Below are 19046 nucleotides of genomic sequence, written 5' to 3' on the forward strand. Positions count from 1 at the left end.
TAAAGAATTTGTATCCGGAATATATAAAGAACTTTTGAAAATCAATAATAAGAAAAGAAATGACCCAATTAAAAAAAAAAGGGGGGGCAAAAGATTTGAACAGACGCTGCACCAAAGAAGATGTGTGGATGGCAAATAAACACATGAAAAAATACTCAACATCGCTGTTCATTAGGGAAATGTGATTAAAACCACTACGTCCTGTTACAAAGACTAAGGCTTTATTCATAATAGTCAAAAACTAGAAACAACTCAATGTTCATCAACAAGTTAATGGATATACAAAATATTGTTTATCTATACAGGAGTAACACTTGGCAGTAAAAAAAAAGGAACGAATTATTGATACATGCAGAAACATGGATGAATCTCAAAATAATTCTTCTTCTTTTTCTTTTTTTGTGAGGAAGATTGGCCCTGAGCTAACATCTGTGCCAGTCTTCCTCTATTATGTATGTGGGATGCCGCCACAGCATGGCTTGATGAGCAATGTCAGTCCATGCCTGGGATCCCAACCAGTAAAGCCTGGGCCGCCGAGGCAGACCATGTGAACCCAACCACTACACCACCAGGAAGGCCCCTCAAAATAATTATTCTGAGTGAAAGAAGACAATCAAAAAATAAAAGTCTATGAAAAGAAAGGCACGGGTGTTAGCTTAGGGCCAGTCTTCCTCAGCAAAAAAAAAAAAAAAAAAAGAGGAGGATGGGCAGCAGATGTTAGCTCAGGGCTGATCTTCCTCAAAAAAAAAAAAAAACAACATAAAAAACAAAAAAAGGAGAAGAAGAAGAAAGCAAAATAATGACTCCCCCATATTCTGGATAAAGAAAATGGGGCACAGAGAGGGTTGAGCAATTTGCCCAAGTCACACAGCTGGAAAGAGGCTGAGATGGGATTTGAACCTCAGGCTTTGCTGATCTTAACGATCTGGGGTTCTGTGATTTTAATTTCATCCTCGGATGGCCAGTTGCTTAATATTATCCCCATTTCCTAGATGGGCAAACTGAGGCTGAAATGGGACAGGCATCTTGCCCCGGGATCCCCCTGCCAAGTTCATAGTTGAGCTGTGACCCCACCGTAACACGGGAGGCGGACGAGCATCCTGAAACCCCAGCTGGGGAAACGGAGGCGCCCTACCTGGTCGAACTTGCGCTGCTTCTTCTCCAGCGTGCTCACGAGCTGCCTCTGCTGCTCCAGGTCCATGGTGGCGTCGTCCAGCTCCTGCTGCAGCCGGCGGCGGCCGCGCTCCAGCCGGTCCACCACCTCGGTCTTCTCCGCCAGGCGCTGGGTCAGGGTCTCCGCCTCGCGGGCCGCCCGGCGCCGGGCCTCCTCCCCTGCCTCCAGCGCCCCCGCCTCCTCCTCCTGGCGCCGCCGCCACTCTGAGAGCTGCGGGGAGGAGAGGGTGGGTAGCAGTCATGGCTGTAACAAGGCGCTACCTGGTGCTGCCCCACTTCCCAGAGGAGGAGACTGAGGCCTGAAGAGGGAAAGGACTCGCTCTGCTGGGCTCTTCTGCCTCGGAGGTGGGTTGAGGTTGTGAGTTCTGTGAGCCTCAGCTCCTTCAGGAGATTAAAATTATTCCCACCAGGACCCAGAGATGAATCAGACCCCACTTGGCCCTGGGGAGCCCCTAGTCTGATGGGGGAGACTGAGCATCACAGCCAGGGTGATGCAGGCTAAGGTATGGAAGCCATGGGACTCCACAGGAGGGAGTCAGCATCTGTTCTGAACACTCAAGAGAGACTTCCTGGAGGAGGGAGGCATTTGAGGTGGGTCTTGAAGTAGGCATAGGAGTTCGCCAGTTGAAGAAGGATATTTGCAGGCATGCGTTCATCGCTCACTCATTCAACAGTCATTTCTCAAGGCCTACCGTACATCAGGCTCTCTGTTGGGCTATGCTGGGGACCCAGATCTAACTCTGATAGGGTCACACTTTCAAGGAGCTCCCCATCTGGTGGGGAGACTCCCGGGTGGAGACAGCTCCAGGCCAGGATGATGAGAGTGGGGATGGGGGAGAAAAAGTGTTGTGGGAGTTCAGAGGGGGTGGTCAGGGACTTCCTGCAAGAGGGGAGGCGGGCGAGTGTAAGTTCTAAGGAATGTCAAGGGGGTTCCCAAGTGAAGGCGGGAAGGAGAGATAAGAGACGAATGCAGCCAGAGAGGAAGGAAGGACCAGAGGACACAGGGCCTCCCACACCCCGCTGAGAGGCAGGGGCTTTGTCCAGGAGCAGCCACAGCACAGGAGGGCTGTGGGCGAGGGAGGGGCAGGGGCTGCTCTGGGTGTAGACGGATCCCTCTGGGGCCGTGTGAGGATGAGCTGGAAGGGGAGAGAACTGGGAGGAGCAGGCTGGGGGCCCAGGTGTCCCTTCTAGGTCTCCCTCCGGGATGGCTTACCTGGGCCTGGGCGGTCTGCAGCTCGCGGCCCGCCCGCTCCCTGGCGGCCGCCTCCTCCTCCAGCTGCTCCCGCAGCCCCGCCGCCTCAGCCTCCAGGGCTCGCGCGCGGGACCCCAAGGCCAGCTTGGCCCTGGTCTCCTCCTGCAGCAGCTCCTGGAGACGGAAGGGAGAACGGAAGTCAGGGGTGGGCAGGAGGGTGGGTGGGTCCGGGGGGGCTGGGTGCTGAGGGGTGGGCTGGGGTCACCTGGGCGTCGTGCAGCTGGGCCTCCGTGCTGCTCAGCTCCTTGCTCAGCCTGATCGCTCTGGACTCGGCCTCACTCAGGGCCCCGGACACGTTCTCGAGTTCAGCCTGTGGGGAAGGGGCACCTTCCAGTGGTGGCTTCTGTCCAGCCGACCCCACCGGCTCCTCCACCTCAAATCCCCACCACACACTGCTGTCGGGAAGGTAAAATGGTGCGGCTGCTGGGGAAAAGAGCCTGGCAGTTCCTCAGATGGTTAAACGTGGGGTTTCCACATGACCCAGCAATTCCGCTCCTAGGCGTGTCCCCAAGAGAAAGGAAAACATATGTCTATGCAGAAATGTGTACAGGAATGTCCAGAGCAGCTCAATTCACTACAGCCGAAAGGTGGGAACCACCCACATGTTCATCCACTGAAAGACGGATAAACAAAATGTGGTCTATCCAGGCAGTGGAATATTACTTGGCCCTGAAAAGGAATGAAGTACTGAGAGATGCTACAACATGGATGAATCTTGAAAACATTTTGCTGAGTGAAAGAAGCCAGACACAAAAGGACAAATGTTGTATGATTCCGTTTACACGAAATGTCCAGAATAGGAAATCTAAAGTGACAGAAAGTAGATTAGAGGTTGCCAAATTGGGGTGGGGGAGGATTGGGGGATGGTAGTTAAGAGTACAGGATTTCTTTTTGGGGCGATGAAAATGTTTTAAAGCTAGATTATGGTGACAGTTGTACGACTCTATGGATATGCTGAAAACCACTGAATTTTACATTTTAAAATGGGTGAGTTATGTGGTGTGTGAGTTATATCTCAATAATGCTGTCCCTCTTGCCCCTAAAATGACCCTGAGCGAGGCCCCCGGCTTCATGTTCCTTCACTGTAGGAATCAGGCAGTGGTTGCCCACTTCTGTCCCCTGGACAACTCCTCTGCCCATCCAGCGGTGTGTCCGCAGGGCCCACAACAGGCCTGGCACACAGTAGGTGTTCAGTAAACGTTTGCTGGATGAGCGTGTCCAACACTGAGCCCCACCCTGAATGTCCCTCCCTCCTTTTCCAAGGTTCACTTCAGGAACAACGTTGGGTTCGAACTCTGGCTGGTAAGAAAATTGATCTGAAACCTTGGAAATACGACAAGAAGATGGCCAGGTGTCCTTCTGACGTCACAGAATGGGCCCATATAACAAGCCCGCCTCAGGTTCACCTCACTCTCCAGGGGAAGGAAGCTTTTGTTGACTTGCACTGTGACGACCGAGTGGCAAATTATTTCTATCCAGGAGAAGAGATGACGTAGAGCTTACACTTTATTGCCCTGTGGGACATTAGCCAATTTGGTCTCTAACTGCGCCATTTCATTCTGGCATTCTCTGTTTGTTTTTTTTTTTCAAAGAATATTCTTATCTCATTCTTGGTACTTTTTTTTTTTTTGCTGGGAAAGATTGGCCCTGAGCTAACATCTGTTGGTAACTTTCCCTTTTTTCCTCCCCAAAGCCCCAGTATGTAATTGTATATTCTAGTTGTAAGTCCTTCTAGTTCTTCTATGTGAGCTGCTGCCACAGCATGGCTACTGACAGACAAAGGGTGCGGTTCCGTGTGGGAATTGAACCCAGGCCACCCAAGCAGAGCGTGCTGAACTTTAACCACCAGGCCATCAGGTCTGGCTCGGGCAGTCTCTCTCTTGCTGATTATAAACACGTCAATCTCTCGTCTCTCACCTTGAACACCTTTGCCATCCCGCCGGGCCCCTCATTAGTGCTTTAAATAAATCTCTGATGTGTGTTCACTAAGTCTTTGCATGAGACTCATGCTTTGACCTTTGAAAATTATATTTTGACCTGGTCTTGGCACCTCCTGGCTGTGCGACCTGAGGCAAGTGACTCCTGTCTGTCTGGCCCTCGGTTTCCTCATCTGGAGAATGGGGATGATAACAGGACCTGCCTCCCAGGGCTGCTTTGAGGAGGAAATGAAATAAGATACAGGGACTCACCCAGTGCGTGGCACACACCTAGTGCTCAATAAATAGGAACATCTGACAATTTTTTAGCATTTACTGTGTGTCCAGGGGCCATTCTAAGCGTTTTACAAGTATACGCTCATCAAATTCACACATCAACCCTATGAGGCTGTGGAAAGTAGTAAGAGAAACCTTAACTGAATTGGAGTCAGAAGGCCTGTAGGGGGAGCTCTCACACCCTATGACACATGGTCAGTTACACCAAAGGATGCTTGTCTCTGGGACAGGAAATAAAACCACTTTACTACTAAAGGAAGATTTCTCTCCCCACCTGGCAACAGCTCAGCCAATGAGAAACACCACAGCTCAGCCAATGAGAAACACCACAGCTCAGCCAATGAGAAACGCCACAGCTCAGCCAATGAGAAACACCACAGCTCAGCCAATGAGAAACACCACAGCTCAGCCAATGAGAAATGCCACAGCTCAGCCAATGAGAAACACCACAGCTCAGCCAATGAGAAATGCTGCAGCTCAGCCAATGGGAAATACCACAGCTCAGCCAATGAGAAACACCGCAGCTCAGCCAATGAGAAACACCACAGCTCAGCCAATGAGAAACACCACAGCTCAGCCAATGAGAAGCTGTTGCCGCCCTGACTGTTACTTTCCCCCAATGGACTTTCCTTTAGAACAGCCCGCCCTCTCCCCCTTTTTCTCTATAAAGGCAGCTCCCCGGCTTTGTTCTCTGGATTTGCCTGTGGTGAACCATAGCAGGCACATCCTGAATAGCAAATTCTTTTCACTGTTCCTAAATAAACTCATTTTGAGATAAAATAGGCAAGTTTGCTTTTTAAGTTACAAGGCAGATACCGTTATTATTCCCTGTTTACATAAAGGGAAGCTGAGGCACAGAGAGGTTAGGCAATTTGCCTAAGATCACACGGCTACGGGTGGTGGAACTGAGATCTGAGCCATGAGAGAATGGCTCCAGAGCTGTGCTGTCCAATATAGTAGGCACTAGCCTTATGTGGCTATTTAAATTTAAAGTAATTTAATTAAAAGTAAAAACCCACTTCCTCAGTTGTACTCGCCACATTTCGAGTGCCCAGAAGCCAAGTGGATGGCGCAATTAGAGAACATCTCCATCACTGAACAGAGTCCTGCTGGAGAGTGCTGCCTAGAACTCCTGCTGTCAGCTGCCAAACGCTACTTTTGGTGTCACTTTTATTTTTATAATATGTACGGCGCTCAGCACAGGGACCCCAGGGAGCATGATTCTATTTGGGGCAGATCCTAGGTGTCCCCCCAAATCCATTCTTCCCTGGTCCCACTGTGACGGGTCCATGGCTGCCAGCTAGAAACTACATTTCCCAGCTTCCCTTGCAGCTAGCTGTGGTCATGTGATTGTGTTACGGCCAATGGAAGGCGAACAAAGTGATGGATGCAAATTCTGTCCCCTCCCCTCTCCTCCCCTTCCTGAGCTGGACCACAGACGTGCCCACAACCCAGGTCTGACTCTGAAGATGAGGTCAGTGTTCTCGGGGATGGTGGGGCGACAAGACTAAGGAACCCCAAGGAGCACGGTGTCCTGCCAGCCGTGACGGCTTGCCCTGAGCCCATTTCTTAAGAGGGAAAGACCTGTGTTTTTGATTTAAGCTGATGAATTCTGGGGTCTCTTTGTTAAGCAGCCCAACCTTTACCCTCATGAATACACTGTTTTAATCTGGAAATTCAAGACTGTCACTGTGTTTTCCGAAATTGAAAGTCATTCTTCCCTCTGTTCTTCTTGCTTGTTTGTATTCTCAATAACGAACAGGTATTGGTCATTGAGTTAAAACACATAATAAAATAAAATGTTAAAAATCCATTTTTTGGGGCCAGCCTGGTGGCGCAGCGGTTAAGTGTGCACGTTCCGCTTCAGCAGCCTGGGGTTCGCTGGTTCAGATCCCAGGTGCGGACATGGCATCGCTTGGCAAGCAATGCTGTGGTAGGCGTCCCACATAGAAAGTAGAGGAAGATGGGCACGGATGTTAGCTCAGGGCCAGTCTTCCTCAGCAAAAAAGAGGAGGATTGGCGGCAGATGTTAGCTCAGGGCTAATCTTCCTCAACAAAAATTTTTTTTAAATCCATTTTTCTTCTTCAATATCGTCTTCACACAGTTCCACGTAGTCACACTGGGCTGTTCTAACCAGACCACAGACTATTTAAGGCCAGAGGAGAAGGGGGTGGAGGGTGGAGGCTGTGGCAGGGTTAAGAGCTACAGGTTCAGACATGGCTGGGTTCGAGTTTTGGCTCTGAGGGAACTTAGACAATCAACTTCACCTCCCTGGGCCTCAGTTTCCTCCTGTGTAAAATGGGAACAGTACAAGCACGTCCCTCAAAGGAGAGCCAGGAGGATTTAGTGAAATACACGGGATGGTTGGCATATAGTAACAGCTCGCCAAATACTAGCTATTTATACGTGATTATGTTGGAAAAGTTGGAAGGAACAAGAGGGCTGAGGTGGACCAAACAGAAGCCCAGAGAGGGCGGGTATCTCACTCAACATCACACAGCAGAGACTACCCCTGCCCTGGCCGCCCCACTCACCTGGGCCCGCTGCAGCTTCTCCGCAGCCTCCGCTCGGGCCCGCTCTCCATCGCCAGCCCGGCCCTGCACCTCCTGCAGCTGGGACTCCAGGCGGCGCCTCTTCTGCTCACCCTCCTGACGTGAGGTCTGCAGGCTGTTCAGCTCCCCCCGTAGCTCGGACACCTCAGCCTCCAGGGCCAACCGGGTCTTCTCCCATGCACTTTTGCCCTGGTGAGGGAGAGAGGCAAGCAAAGATTTATGATTCCCCACATCTACCAGGCCGGGCAGACTCCTGTCTCAGGGCCTTTGCACTGTCTATCCCCCCTGGAACTTCTCACTGCTCCTTAAAGACTCAGGTACACTCCTGCCACAGGGCCTTTGCACAGGCTTTTCCCTCTGCCTGGACCACACTTCCCTTTGATGCTGGGATGGCTCACCCCTCGCCTCCCTCAGTGCTTCACTCGGATGTCACCTTCTCACAGAATCCCTCCCTGCTTCTCTATTTAAGATCACACTCCCCAAGTAGCACTCTGACCCCCTCTCCCTGTTCATTTCCCCACGAGGGAAGAGAACAGCATGTGCTCAGCTAATGCTTGCCGAGCAAAAGATGAAACGAAGCCGTGAAGATGGGAGGGAAGAAGCCCAGAGACGTGGGCCGGCCCAGCACCGGCCGAGGCACCTCCTCCAGCCCAGCATCCTGCCCTCCCCTCCAGCCCAACTCACCCTCCGGGCCTGCTCCAGCTGCTCCGCCAGTTCTCCTAGCGCCTGGCCGTGGCGCTGCCTCAGCTCCTGTACCGCCACCTCGTGAACACGCGTCTCCTCTTCCAGAGCCTTCTTCAGCTCTGTCACCTCCTGCTCCCTCTTGGACCTTTCATTGAAGGAGGAAGATGGGGAGCAGAATTTCAGAATAGAGGAAGGCAGGGACTTTGGGGGAGCATCCCCTCAACAGCCAGTTGTGCCTCCATTTATTGTTTCCCACCAAGGATGGGGACCTCACTCTGCGATCCCCAAGGGATGTGGGTGGTGATGCTGTGGGAGAAGGGTGGCTTTAAGGGTGAGCTCCTATGCATCCCTCAAAACCCTATTCAGAAAGCCCCTTCTCAAGGACGTCTTCCTGGACTCCCTCCCTTAGATGTGGCATAGGGGCCTGCTCTTATCATCCACGATGCCCTCTGCTACTCCATTAAAGCATGCTTTGTCCCAGATTGGGTCTACCTTTGCTCGAATCTGCTTCCCCCCACACACCAGGAGTTCCTCAGAGCAGTGCCTGGGTCTGACTCACCTCTGTCCCCAGCTTGGCCCAAGCGGGGCCCAGAGCTGGTGCTCCACAAACAACTGTTGAACGACTCACAAAACCCTTGTGTCGATGGCGAGCCGGCACCCCCCACCCCGACCCCTAGTCCTTCTCTCTCCCCGGACCCCGCCCTGCACGTGTCCAGCCGCCAGGCGGCCGGGCCTCACCGGAGCTCCTGCTGCGCGTTGGTGGAGTCCAGCGTGTCCTCGAGCTCGCCCCGCAGCGCCTCCAGCTCCTCGCCCAGGTCCCGGCGCTGCTTCTCCGCCTTGGCCCGGGCCGCGCGCTCCGCCTCCAGGTCCTCCTGGGCCTCGGCCAGCCCGGCCTGCGCCTCCCGCAGCGACTTGAGCAGCTGAGCCCGGGCCCCGCCCTCCTCCTCCGCCCTGGGGGTGGACGAGGACCACGCAGTTGGTAGGGGGGCAGGCAGGCGGGGGAGGGATGATTTCTGGAGGCGGAGAGGCCCGAGGAGGACTATGGGGGTGGCCAGGGCTGGGTTCAAATCCCAGCTCCGCCCTTGGGCACATGGCTCCGGAGCCAGCACCTCAGCTTTCTTAGCTGTGAAATGGGAATGACACCGACAGTGGCCACAGCCACACTTACTAAGCTCCCGCCACATGCGAGTCCTTTACTTATCATCTCATTGAAAGCTCACACCCAATGAGGAAAGTGAGGCTCAGAGTGGGAAAGCACTTGCCCTGGTCACTCGGCCAGTGACCTGGCCCCACAGTCCCTCCTCATTGCCCTGACCCGACATGGCCTCCTGCAAAGAGAAGCTGGGGGCCGTGCTCCACTTCAGCAGCCCAGATTTCACTAGTTCGGATCCTGGGTGTGGACCTACACACGGCTCATCAAGCCATGCTGTGGCAGCATCCCACATAGAAGAACTAGAATGACCTACAACTAGGATATACAGCTATGCACTGAGGGGCTTTGGGGAGAAAAAAAAAAGAGAAATATCGGCAACTGATGTTCACTTAGGGCCAATCTTCCTCAGCAAAAAAAAAAAAAAAAAAAAACCCAGAAGCTGAATTGAGGGCAGTGTGGACTGGGAGTTAAATGGCTCAGGGAGCCCCTGCTCAGCCACCTGCCCTGGCAGGTGACAACCTTTCCTAACTAGAGGCAGCTAGTCTGTGAGGGGACACAAACGCCCCACGTCGCAGGATCGCCATGAGGATGGCAATAAAAATAATCATAAGAGGGCAAAAGAATCCCACAACTAGAAGAACCTACAACTAAGATATACAACTATGTGGCGGGGGGGAAGATAAAGCAGAAAAAAAAAAAAAGAAGGTTGGCAACAGTTGTTAGCTCAGGTGCCAATCTTTAAAAACAAAAACAGAAAGAGAGAGAGAGCAAAAGACTACATGTTGCATGATTCCACTTCGAGGAAATATCAACAACAAGCGAATCCCATGCGGACAGACAGCAGATGGGTGACGCCAGGGGCTGGGGCGGGGGGGCGGGGGACGCAGAGCGACTGTTTAATGGGCGTGGGTTTCCTGGGAGGTGATGAAAATGTTCTGGAACGAGATAGAGGCAGTGGGTGCACAACACTGCGGACGTGCCAATTGCTGCTGAATTGTACACTTTAAAGGCCAATTTGGTTCTGTGAATTTCGCCTCCATACCAAAAAAAAAAAGAGAAAAACAAGGAACGACAGCCCTAACGAAGAGCAGCAACACACGCATCCAGACTTGCCCGAGGGCTGAGCATGTGCGAAGTGTTTTAGGAGCATTTTCTCTCATTCAATCCCCACACGAACCCGAGGAGGGGCTGCTGTAATCAGCCCCATTTCACAGATGAAGAAACTAAGGCTACACAGGGGAGATCATCCGGGTGGGGTCACGTGGTCGGAACCGGGAGGAGCCGGGATTCAAACCCAGAAGTCAGACTTGAGGGGGCATGTTCTTTTTCTTTTGCTGAGATAGATTAGCCCTGAGCTAACATCCACCGCCAATCCTCCTCTTTTTGCTGAGGAAGACTGGCCCTGAGCTAACATCGTGCCCATCTTACTCTACTTTATATGTGGGACGCCTGCCACAGCATGGCTTGCCAAGCGGTGCCATGTCCTCACCCGGGATCAGAACCCACGAGCCCCGGGCCGCCCAAGCACAGCGTGCGCACTTAACCGCTGCACCACCGGGCCGGCCTCCAGACCACCTTTCAAATCACAGCTGATTCCGGGCTGTTCCGTTTGGGGAGGAACAGACTGGGGCCTTTGTTCCCGGTTCCCATGACCAGATGGGCTTGGAACTCGCTATGTCCACTTTACAGAACGGGCTCGGGGCGGGTGTGCACGGCTGGCGGGGGGGGGGGGGGGGGGGGGGGGCGCTCCACCGGGCTGCGCCCCCAGGCGGGTGTGGATGCGGCGCCCGAGGGCTGCGCGCGCACCTGGCCAGCGCCGCCTGCAGCTCCTCCTCCTTGCGGCCCAGCTGCGCCCGCAGCTCCTCCGCCCGCTGCTGCTGCTCCCCCATCTGCTCCTGCAGCTCCGAGCTCTCCACGTCCAGCCGCCGCTTCAGCTTCTCCATCTCCTGGCGGCCCTTCTCCTCCTTCCGGAGGCGGTCTGAGGACGGAAGGGGGGGCCGTGCGTGGAAGGTTCCGGACCCACGCGCCCGGCAGCTCCCACGGCCCCCAGGACTCGCGGGGTGTAAGGCTGAGCTCAGCGCCTCCCTCCACACCTCCTCCTCTTCCCAGCTTACCCATCTCGGGGACGCCCCCCTGCCCCCCAGATGGTGGGCCAGATCCCCAGTGGCTGTCCCCTTCCCCTCACCCCCAAGGACACCCCTGCCTCTGCCCGCTGACTCTCTCGGCCCGTCCTCTCCTCGCTGCTCTCCCCGCCAACACCCCCACCCCCCCCACCCCGGCCTCCTCTGGGCTCTTTCCCTTCTGTTTCTGATTCTGAGTCAACCGCGAGGGACACAGAGACAAGACAGTGTCTGAACCAGATAGCGGGACAGTCAGAGAGGGAGCGAGACAATAGCATTGAGAGAGACAGAAACAACTTGTCCCAAGCCTTCTTTCCTGCCCCCATTTAGCAAATATGACCACTGAGGCCCCAGAGCGCACGGGGTCGCCTGAGGTCACCACCCCCCACACCCTGACCCCAGCCGGAGCATGCACAGGGGGCAGGCGCTCACCCTCCATGTCCGCAATCGTGGCCTCGTATTTGAGTCGAAGCTTATTGAGGCTCTTGACCTTCTCCTCCTCCTCGGCAGCCTGGGATGAGAACTCGGACAGACGGTCTTCCAGAAGCTTCCGCTCCTGAGGGTGGTGGGAGGTGGGGGGGGGCAGTGGTCAGGAGCAGCCCCACTCGCCCCTTGTCTTCGATGTCATTTTCCTCCGTGTTTCTGCTCATCGCCATCCTCCCCTGACCCTCCGGCTCCCAAGCCTTCCATCCTCCCCGATTCTCTAGGGCCTGCTGACCCGTCCCACCCCGACCAGTTCACGCCCGTCAATGTTGGTGTAGACGCCTATCATCCAAAGGACACCACCGTCATCCCCGTGACGGCCACTGAGGTCGATTCTAATCATTTGCTACTATAGACGACACGGCACAGAACATTCTCGCCACTACTGTACTCGAAGTCTGGCTCATGGACCAGCAGCCTCAGCATCCACAGGGAGCTTGCTGGAAATGCTGAACCCCGGGTTCCACCCCAGACCTGCCCAAGCAGAATCTGCATTTGAACGAGCTCCCCACAGGAGCCCCGTGCACATCGGAGTTTGAGAAGCATGGGCCTGGAGCAGTGGTTTTCAAACCGTGAGTGGTTTTAGAAATCAATGCAGTGGGTCGGCACTGCCCTTAAAAAGAAAGAAACAGAATGGAGTAGAAGGGGATAGTTATGAAACCGAAGGAATGTTCCAGAAGCTGTGCATCCTTGAACTCTCAACTCAGGCATCGTTGCCTCGGGGAACCCTTCTTTGACCACTCCCAGGACAGGTCAGGGAACCCTCCATCGTGTCCTGCTCTTTCCTGACAGTTTCTAATTAAGTCACGATTCGTGGTTCCGTTTATTTCCGGTGGTCACTCATCCCTCTCCCGGACCTGGCTGTGAGGGCGTAAATGGTTTTCCAGTTGGTTCGGTGTCATCGCCCCTGTGCCCACCCCAGTCCTGGCGGTGGCAGGTTAAAGAGGGCGGCAGATTCTCCACCATGTCCCCACCCAGGGGCAGAGTCTCCTCCCCACCCTCGCATCGGGGCTGAGCCTGGGGCTGCTCTCAGCTCAGGGGCTGCAAACCACAGCCTGAGGGCCAAATCCGGCCCACGGCTTGTTCTGACAAATAAAGTTTTATTGAGACACAGCCACGCCCATCCGAGGACAAACTGTATGTGGCTGCTTTCAGGAGACAAAGGCGGAACTGGGTGGTTGTGACAGAAGGCGTGGCCCGCACAGCCTCAGATGTTCACCCTCTGGCCTCTTAGGGAAAATGTTTGCCGACACCTGAACTACAGAATTCAGCTGGAAGGGATGCGGTGTCGCTTCCAGGCTTAAGCTTTTAGAGGCCTGGCTGCTTCCGCTTCCTCTTCCCGGAGTCCTGAGCTGCTGGGGAAGAAATCCAGGCTCTCCGGTGGGGGGAGAGAGAGGCCACACGAAGGAGCACAGACACCCAGAGCCCGCCACCGCGTCATGGTGACCACTGGAGAGAGCCACCGGGAGAGGAGAAGGAACCCACGGATCAATGGGATGCAGTGCAACGGTGCCTGTTTGCAGCCCCGCGGCTGGGGGTGTCATGATGCAGCGAGAGGTAACCACACGCAGTAGTTGCTCAATAAAAACAGCTGCGTGTGGGTGTGACCGAGAGGCAGGGAGAGAGAAAGGGTTAAAGGGGCAAACAGCCACAATGACGGTGACAAAGACCCTAGAGGTGGGGCGACCTGGGCGCAGACGCAGGGAGGGACCCATGTGCCCAGCGGAGCCCCCCACTAGCCCCACCCTTGGGGGCTCGCCGGCCACCGACCTTGCTCAGCTTGGCGTTCTGATCTTCCAAGAGGAGCAGGTCTTCCTCAAACTTCTTCAGCTTTGCCTCGGTCGTCACCCTCTCCAGCTCCAGCTTCTGCCTGGCCGCCTCCTCAGCCTCCAGGTGGGTCTCCAGCTCCTGGGAGAGAGGAGGGCGGGGTGAGGACCAGGGGGCTGGGGGCCGGGCTGCCGTGGGAAGGATGCAGGGGGTGGTCCACGGACCCCCCAGGGCGCGTGGCTCAGACAGGTCCACGCTCAGGGCGAGGCCGGGAAGGACAGCACCCCGACCGGGCTTCTCATCTCCTTCACTAGCCCAACAAGCATTTACTGAATGGTGAACGTGCCTCAGGCCCTGTTCTGGGCACCGAGGACAGAGAAGGATCTTTGTTCTTGTGGAAATGACATTCCTGGGTAGGTGTGAAGATTATAAACAACCCACATGACGAAGAAACCTATCCTCCAGATGGCCGCTGTCTGCCACGGCGGTGACCAGGCACGTGTGGCAACTTGTGGTGTGAGACGGGGAATTAAGACTCAGTATCACATGACAACATGGATGGACCTCGAGGGCATGGCGCTAAGTGACACAAGTCAGACAGAGAAAGACAAGTCCCATGTGACTGTACTTATATGTGGAATCTAAAAAGCAGAAACAAAAACAAAAAGCCTGAGCTCATAGATACAGAGAACAGATCGGTGGAGGCCAGAGGTCGGGAGAGGGGGCAGGAGAAAGGGGCTCAAATGGCATAAACTTCCAGTTATGAAATAAATAAGTCCTGGGCCTGTAACACACAGCATGGTGGCTGTCGTTAACGCTGTGTTGTGTGCTTGAAAGTTGCGCAGAGTAGATCTCAAAAGTTCTCATCAGGGGGCCGCCCTGTGGCCGAGTGGTTAAGTCCGTGAGCTCTGCTTCGGCGGCCCAGGGTTCACATCCTGGGCGCAGACACGGCACCGCTCATCAGGCCACGCTGAGGCGGCGTCCCACATGCCACAACTAGAAGGACCCACAACTGAAAAATATACAACTATGTACTGGGGGGATTTGGGGAGAGGAAGAAGGAAAAAAAAGAATATTGGCAACAAATGTTAGCTCAGGGCCAATCTTTGGAAAAAAAATGTGTTGAAAACCAAAAAAAATTTTTTTAAAAAGTTCTCATCACAAGAAAATAATTTTTCTGTAACTGTGTAAGGGGACAGATGTTAACTAGACTTTAACTAGAGTTATTGTGACCGCGTCGCAATGTATACAAATAGTGAACCATTATGTTGTACACCTGAAACTAACATGTTATACGCCAATTCTACCTCGATTTAAAAAAAGATTCAGGGGCCAGCCCAGTGGTGCAGCAGTTAAGTGCGCATGTTCCGCTTCGGCGGCCCGGGGTTCCCCAGTTTGGATCCCAGGTGTGGACATGGCACTGCTTGGCAAGCCATGCTGTGGTAGGCGTCCCACATATAAAGTAGAGGAAGATGGGCACGGATGTCAGCTCAGGGCCAGTCTTCCTCAGCAAAAAGAGGAGGATTGGCAACAAATGTTAGCTCAGGGCTAATCTTCCTCAAAAAAAAAGAAAAAAGACTCAACATTATGTGCTGCCTTGATGTCTGGTAATATTGGGAGGACATATAATGTCGGAACCACAAGTCCTCCTTCCCGCTCTGCTCCCACAGACAAAGTCCCCTCACCAATAACCCCCCTTATCAGGGGGACCAGGCACAGTGATAACAGGCTGCTCACCCCTCTGTAGTGGACTCCAGCTGCCTGCCAGCCCTCGGAATTATCCAAACAAACCCATCACGTCTCCCTGCAGGACCCAAGGGGTCACCTCACCCTCTTGTTACTATGAAGCCTGCCTCCCACAGCTGCAGCTTGAACACACCATTCCTGAGTGCAACCCTCGTGTGCGTCTCTGTGGCGGGAGACTGCTTCCCTCAGGCTGTGGGTATCTGTGACTGATAAACTGCCATCTGGCTCTTCTGTGAAGGGTCGGGTGTGGAGTGCTAGACCATCTCCATAACTGTCGGGCAGGAACCCTCCCTCAGTGATGGAGGCAAGAGGAGGCGATTAAAACACTACTGAGCTCTTGAAGTGTGCTCAGTGTGACCGAGGACGGAATTTTCAATTTAATTTAATTTTACTTATTTTAAATTTAAAACCAGATACTCAATTATTCACTGGAAAACTTTTAAGTATGTTTGGAACAACTTGTGTATGTAAATCTACTTTTTCTTTTTATATGATTTCTTTTTTTGGTGAGGAAGATTGGCCCTGAGTTAAGATCTGTTGCCAATCTTCCAGTTTTTGCTTGAGGAAGACAACCTGTGCCAATCTTCCTCTATCTTCTATGTGGGATGCCGCCACAGCATGGCTTGATGAGCAGTGTGTAGGTCCATGCCCAGGATTGGAACCTGTGAACCCCGGGCCACCGAAGTGGAGAACATGAACTTAACCACCACACCACCAGGCCATCCCCTATAAATCTACTTTTTAAACAGAAGAACTTATGAAATATAAATGCCAATGAAGTATCACCAATGAAAATTTAGCATCTGAATGGAGATGTGCTGTAAGTGTAAAATACGTACTGGATTTTGAAGGGGAACCATGGAAGAGCAACCTGCCTGCAAATGCAGCAGCACAGAGGCAAATGAAGCCAGGAGATGGACAGAGGCAGAGTACTGAGGATATCACTTGAGCACCTGGATCCAGCCACGCCTGAAGCTTATCCATTCTAGTCTCCCATTATTTGAAACAAAAAAAATATTCTTTTTGCTTAAGCTACTTTGAGCTGAGTTTTTCACAAATCCATGGCCAAAAGAGACATGGTGTACAGAAGCAAAGGTGGGCGGGGTAGACAGAACGGTTGGGGGAAGGTGGCCTCAGGCATGCCGGGGGTGTACGAGAATGGGGGGTGGGGGAGGTGGGTCCAGACCTGTATATGCTGCTGCAGTCTCTTCTTCTCACTTTGCAGCTGGCGGCTGCACTCCTCCTCCTCGCCCACGCGGGCCTCCAGCTCCGACACCACCAGCTCCAGCTCCTGCTTTCGGCTTGCCAGCCGCCCCCGCGTCTCTTCGGCCTCAGCACACAGCTCTGCCTCTGCTCGCAGTTGCTCGGCCAAGCGGTTGCGCTCCTCTTCCAGCTGGGGACGGGGTGGGAGGTCAGCGGGCAGCAGGCGGTGCTCCCAGGACAGCCCTCGGTGGAGCACCAGGTCCCTCCTGTACCAGGATTTGCTTTGCCCTTTGAGGCCCGGGGGGACAGGGGGGCGGGGTGGGAGACACAGTCCCCCAACCCATTCCTCCCTCAGGTCCCCATCTCAGGATGACCCTGCATCCCCTTAGACATGGAGTCAGACCCCTAGGTGCCACCCTCCCCCTCATCTCCCCACAGCCCATCAGGCCCCAGCCCCGTCCCTCCCGGCCCCTGACTCTGTCTGCCCTGCCCCCTCCTCTGTCCTCACAGCCCCAGCAGGCTCAGGCCTCGTCCTCTCTCAGTGGACTCTCTCCTCAGCCTCCTCCCCAGCCTCCCGGCCTCCAGGCTCTCTCTCTCTCCAGTCCATCCTCCAAATAACCCCAGAGAACCCTTTCCACCGTCTCTCATTTCATTTAATACTCCTACGCTAGAAATTTAACCAAAGGAAATGATTCCGGAAAATTAGCAAACAGAAAACTGCTCAAGGAGAGGTTTGCTTCAGCATTATTTTAAGATACCAAAAATATTGGAAACAATGGAAACCCCACGGTCTGCGTACCATAGCCCTGCCCCGCATCCTAGAGCCCACTCCCTGAAGATGGTGGCTCGACAGGAACCAGTCCCTACCCCAATACCCTGCCTGCTCCCTGCCAGTGGCGGCTCAACCACACCACACAGTTCCAGCCCAGGAGCCCCGCCCCTCACAACCTGGACCCGCCCACAGCCCCGCCTCTCATGACCTGGCACCACCCATGGCCCCGCCCCTCACAACCTGGCTCCACCTACAGCCCTGCCCCACCCATGGCCCCCCCAACACCTTGGTTCCACCCACAGCCCTGCCCCACCGTGTCCCCACCCCTCACCATGGCTCCACCCACAGCCCTGCCCTACCCCCTGGCCCCGCCCCTCACACCCTGGCTCCACCCAAGCCACGCCCCAGCCCATGGCCCTGCCCCTCATGTCCTGGTTCCACCCACAGCCCCACCTCTCATGACCTGGTTCCACCCATGGCCCCACCCCTCATAACCTGGCTCTGCAGCCCTGCCCCACCCATGGCCCCCCCAACACCTGAGTTCCACCCACAGCCCTGCCCCACCGTGTCCCCACCCCTCACCATGGCTCCAACCACAGCCCCGCCCTACCCATGGCCCCGCCCCTCAAACCCTGGCTCCACCCACAGCCCCACCCCAGCCCATGGCCCTGCCCCTCATGTCCTGGCTCCACCCAAGCCCCGCCCCACCCACGGCCCAGCCTCTCACACTCTGGCTCCACCCCAAGCCCCGCCCCTCACCTGCGTCACGCGGTCCTGGAGCTCGCCCACCTCGCGGGCGCTCTGCTGCTGCAGCTCCTGCACTTTCTGCAGCTCCTGCACCCGCGCCTGCAGCACCTCATCCTGCCGCGTCACCTGCAGCAGTGGCTTCACCTGCAGAGGAGGGGGGATGGGGATGTGGAACAGCCGGCTGCCACCGGGGGAGCCCCTTGGCCCTGGAGCTAAGAGCTCCCACTCTGAGCTGGGCTCCATTCGAGGCCAGGTGCTCCACTGACCCGCTGCGTGAGCTCGGGCAAGCACCTTAGTGTCCCATCTATGGAATGGGGATGGTGACAGCCCCGGCTTCACCGCGTTTTCGGGGTGAGCGAATGAGCGAACACGGCTATTCTGTAACACCGTTTCTCAGGGTTCTCAGCCCACAGTCCGGAGTGAGAGGTGCTCGTGACACTGTGTGATTCCGGTTGGAGCGACAGGCGCCACGCACACCCGAAGCCGTCCTGTGTCTCTTTTACCCATGCTGGTTTGAGTCAGATTTTTTGGGTCACTTGCTACCTAAAGAATCCTAACAAAGTCTGAGCTGATCGGTCCCATTTTACAGATGCAGAAAACTGAGGCCCAAACAAAGGAAGTCACCTGACCCAGCAGACCTGGCCGCCAGATCCCGTCCCCTCGCTGCTCGGCCCGCCCCCCCCAGGCGCCCTCACCTTGGTGAAGAGTCGCCACCACTGCCAGTGTCTCAGCTTGAGGTAGGCTGCACAGTTCCGCTGCATGACCCGCAGGGCACTTTGCTGCTGCTGACGCTTCTGGAAGGCCCTGCGGGGGGCGGGGGGGCGCGAGTGGGAGAGGGAAATGTGGGCCCCTCCAGACCCTGTCCCCTTAGCAAGAGAGCGAACGAAGCTCCCTTCAATTAGTCAACCGTCATGAAATGCCTACTGTGCGCAGGCACCGTTCTATTATTGATAGATCGTGGGGTCCCCCTGCCCTCGACTCTCTCTGCCCTGTCTTCCCCTCTGTGCACACAGCCCCAGTTCAGGGCTCATCTTCTCCCACCTGGACCCTCACTCCAGCCTCCTCCTGGGCCTCCCAGTCTCCAGTCTATCCCTGACATGCCTCCAGAGGGGTCTGTCTACACCCAGAGTTCACCTGCCCCTCCCCTGCTCCCAGCCCTGCCATAGCTCCCCAGTGCCCC

The 19046-nt window shown here is 54.9% G+C and overlaps 1 protein-coding gene across 5 annotated transcripts in view; it reads right to left on the reverse strand.

The window, feature by feature from the left end:
- Positions 1 to 19046, reverse strand: part of MYH14 (myosin heavy chain 14) — a 95537-nt gene that overhangs the window by 20347 nt on the left and 56144 nt on the right. For all 5 annotated transcript variants that reach the window (XM_046681727.1, XM_046681730.1, XM_046681728.1 and 2 more), the window contains exons 21-32: positions 18562 to 18670; positions 17879 to 18010; positions 16331 to 16537; positions 13402 to 13539; positions 11581 to 11704; positions 10835 to 11006; positions 8614 to 8826; positions 7876 to 8020; positions 7174 to 7380; positions 2631 to 2735; positions 2387 to 2539; positions 1136 to 1384 (exon numbers count right to left, since the gene is read on the reverse strand). In XM_046681727.1, the coding sequence (XP_046537683.1) occupies positions 1136 to 1384; positions 2387 to 2539; positions 2631 to 2735; positions 7174 to 7380; positions 7876 to 8020; positions 8614 to 8826; positions 10835 to 11006; positions 11581 to 11704; positions 13402 to 13539; positions 16331 to 16537; positions 17879 to 18010; positions 18562 to 18670 (1954 nt within the window). The remainder of the gene's footprint in view (positions 1 to 1135; positions 1385 to 2386; positions 2540 to 2630; positions 2736 to 7173; positions 7381 to 7875; positions 8021 to 8613; positions 8827 to 10834; positions 11007 to 11580; positions 11705 to 13401; positions 13540 to 16330; positions 16538 to 17878; positions 18011 to 18561; positions 18671 to 19046) is intronic.

The sequence above is a fragment of the Equus quagga genome, chromosome 13, assembly GCF_021613505.1.
Source record: "Equus quagga isolate Etosha38 chromosome 13, UCLA_HA_Equagga_1.0, whole genome shotgun sequence".
Taxonomy (NCBI): Eukaryota; Metazoa; Chordata; class Mammalia; order Perissodactyla; family Equidae; genus Equus; species Equus quagga.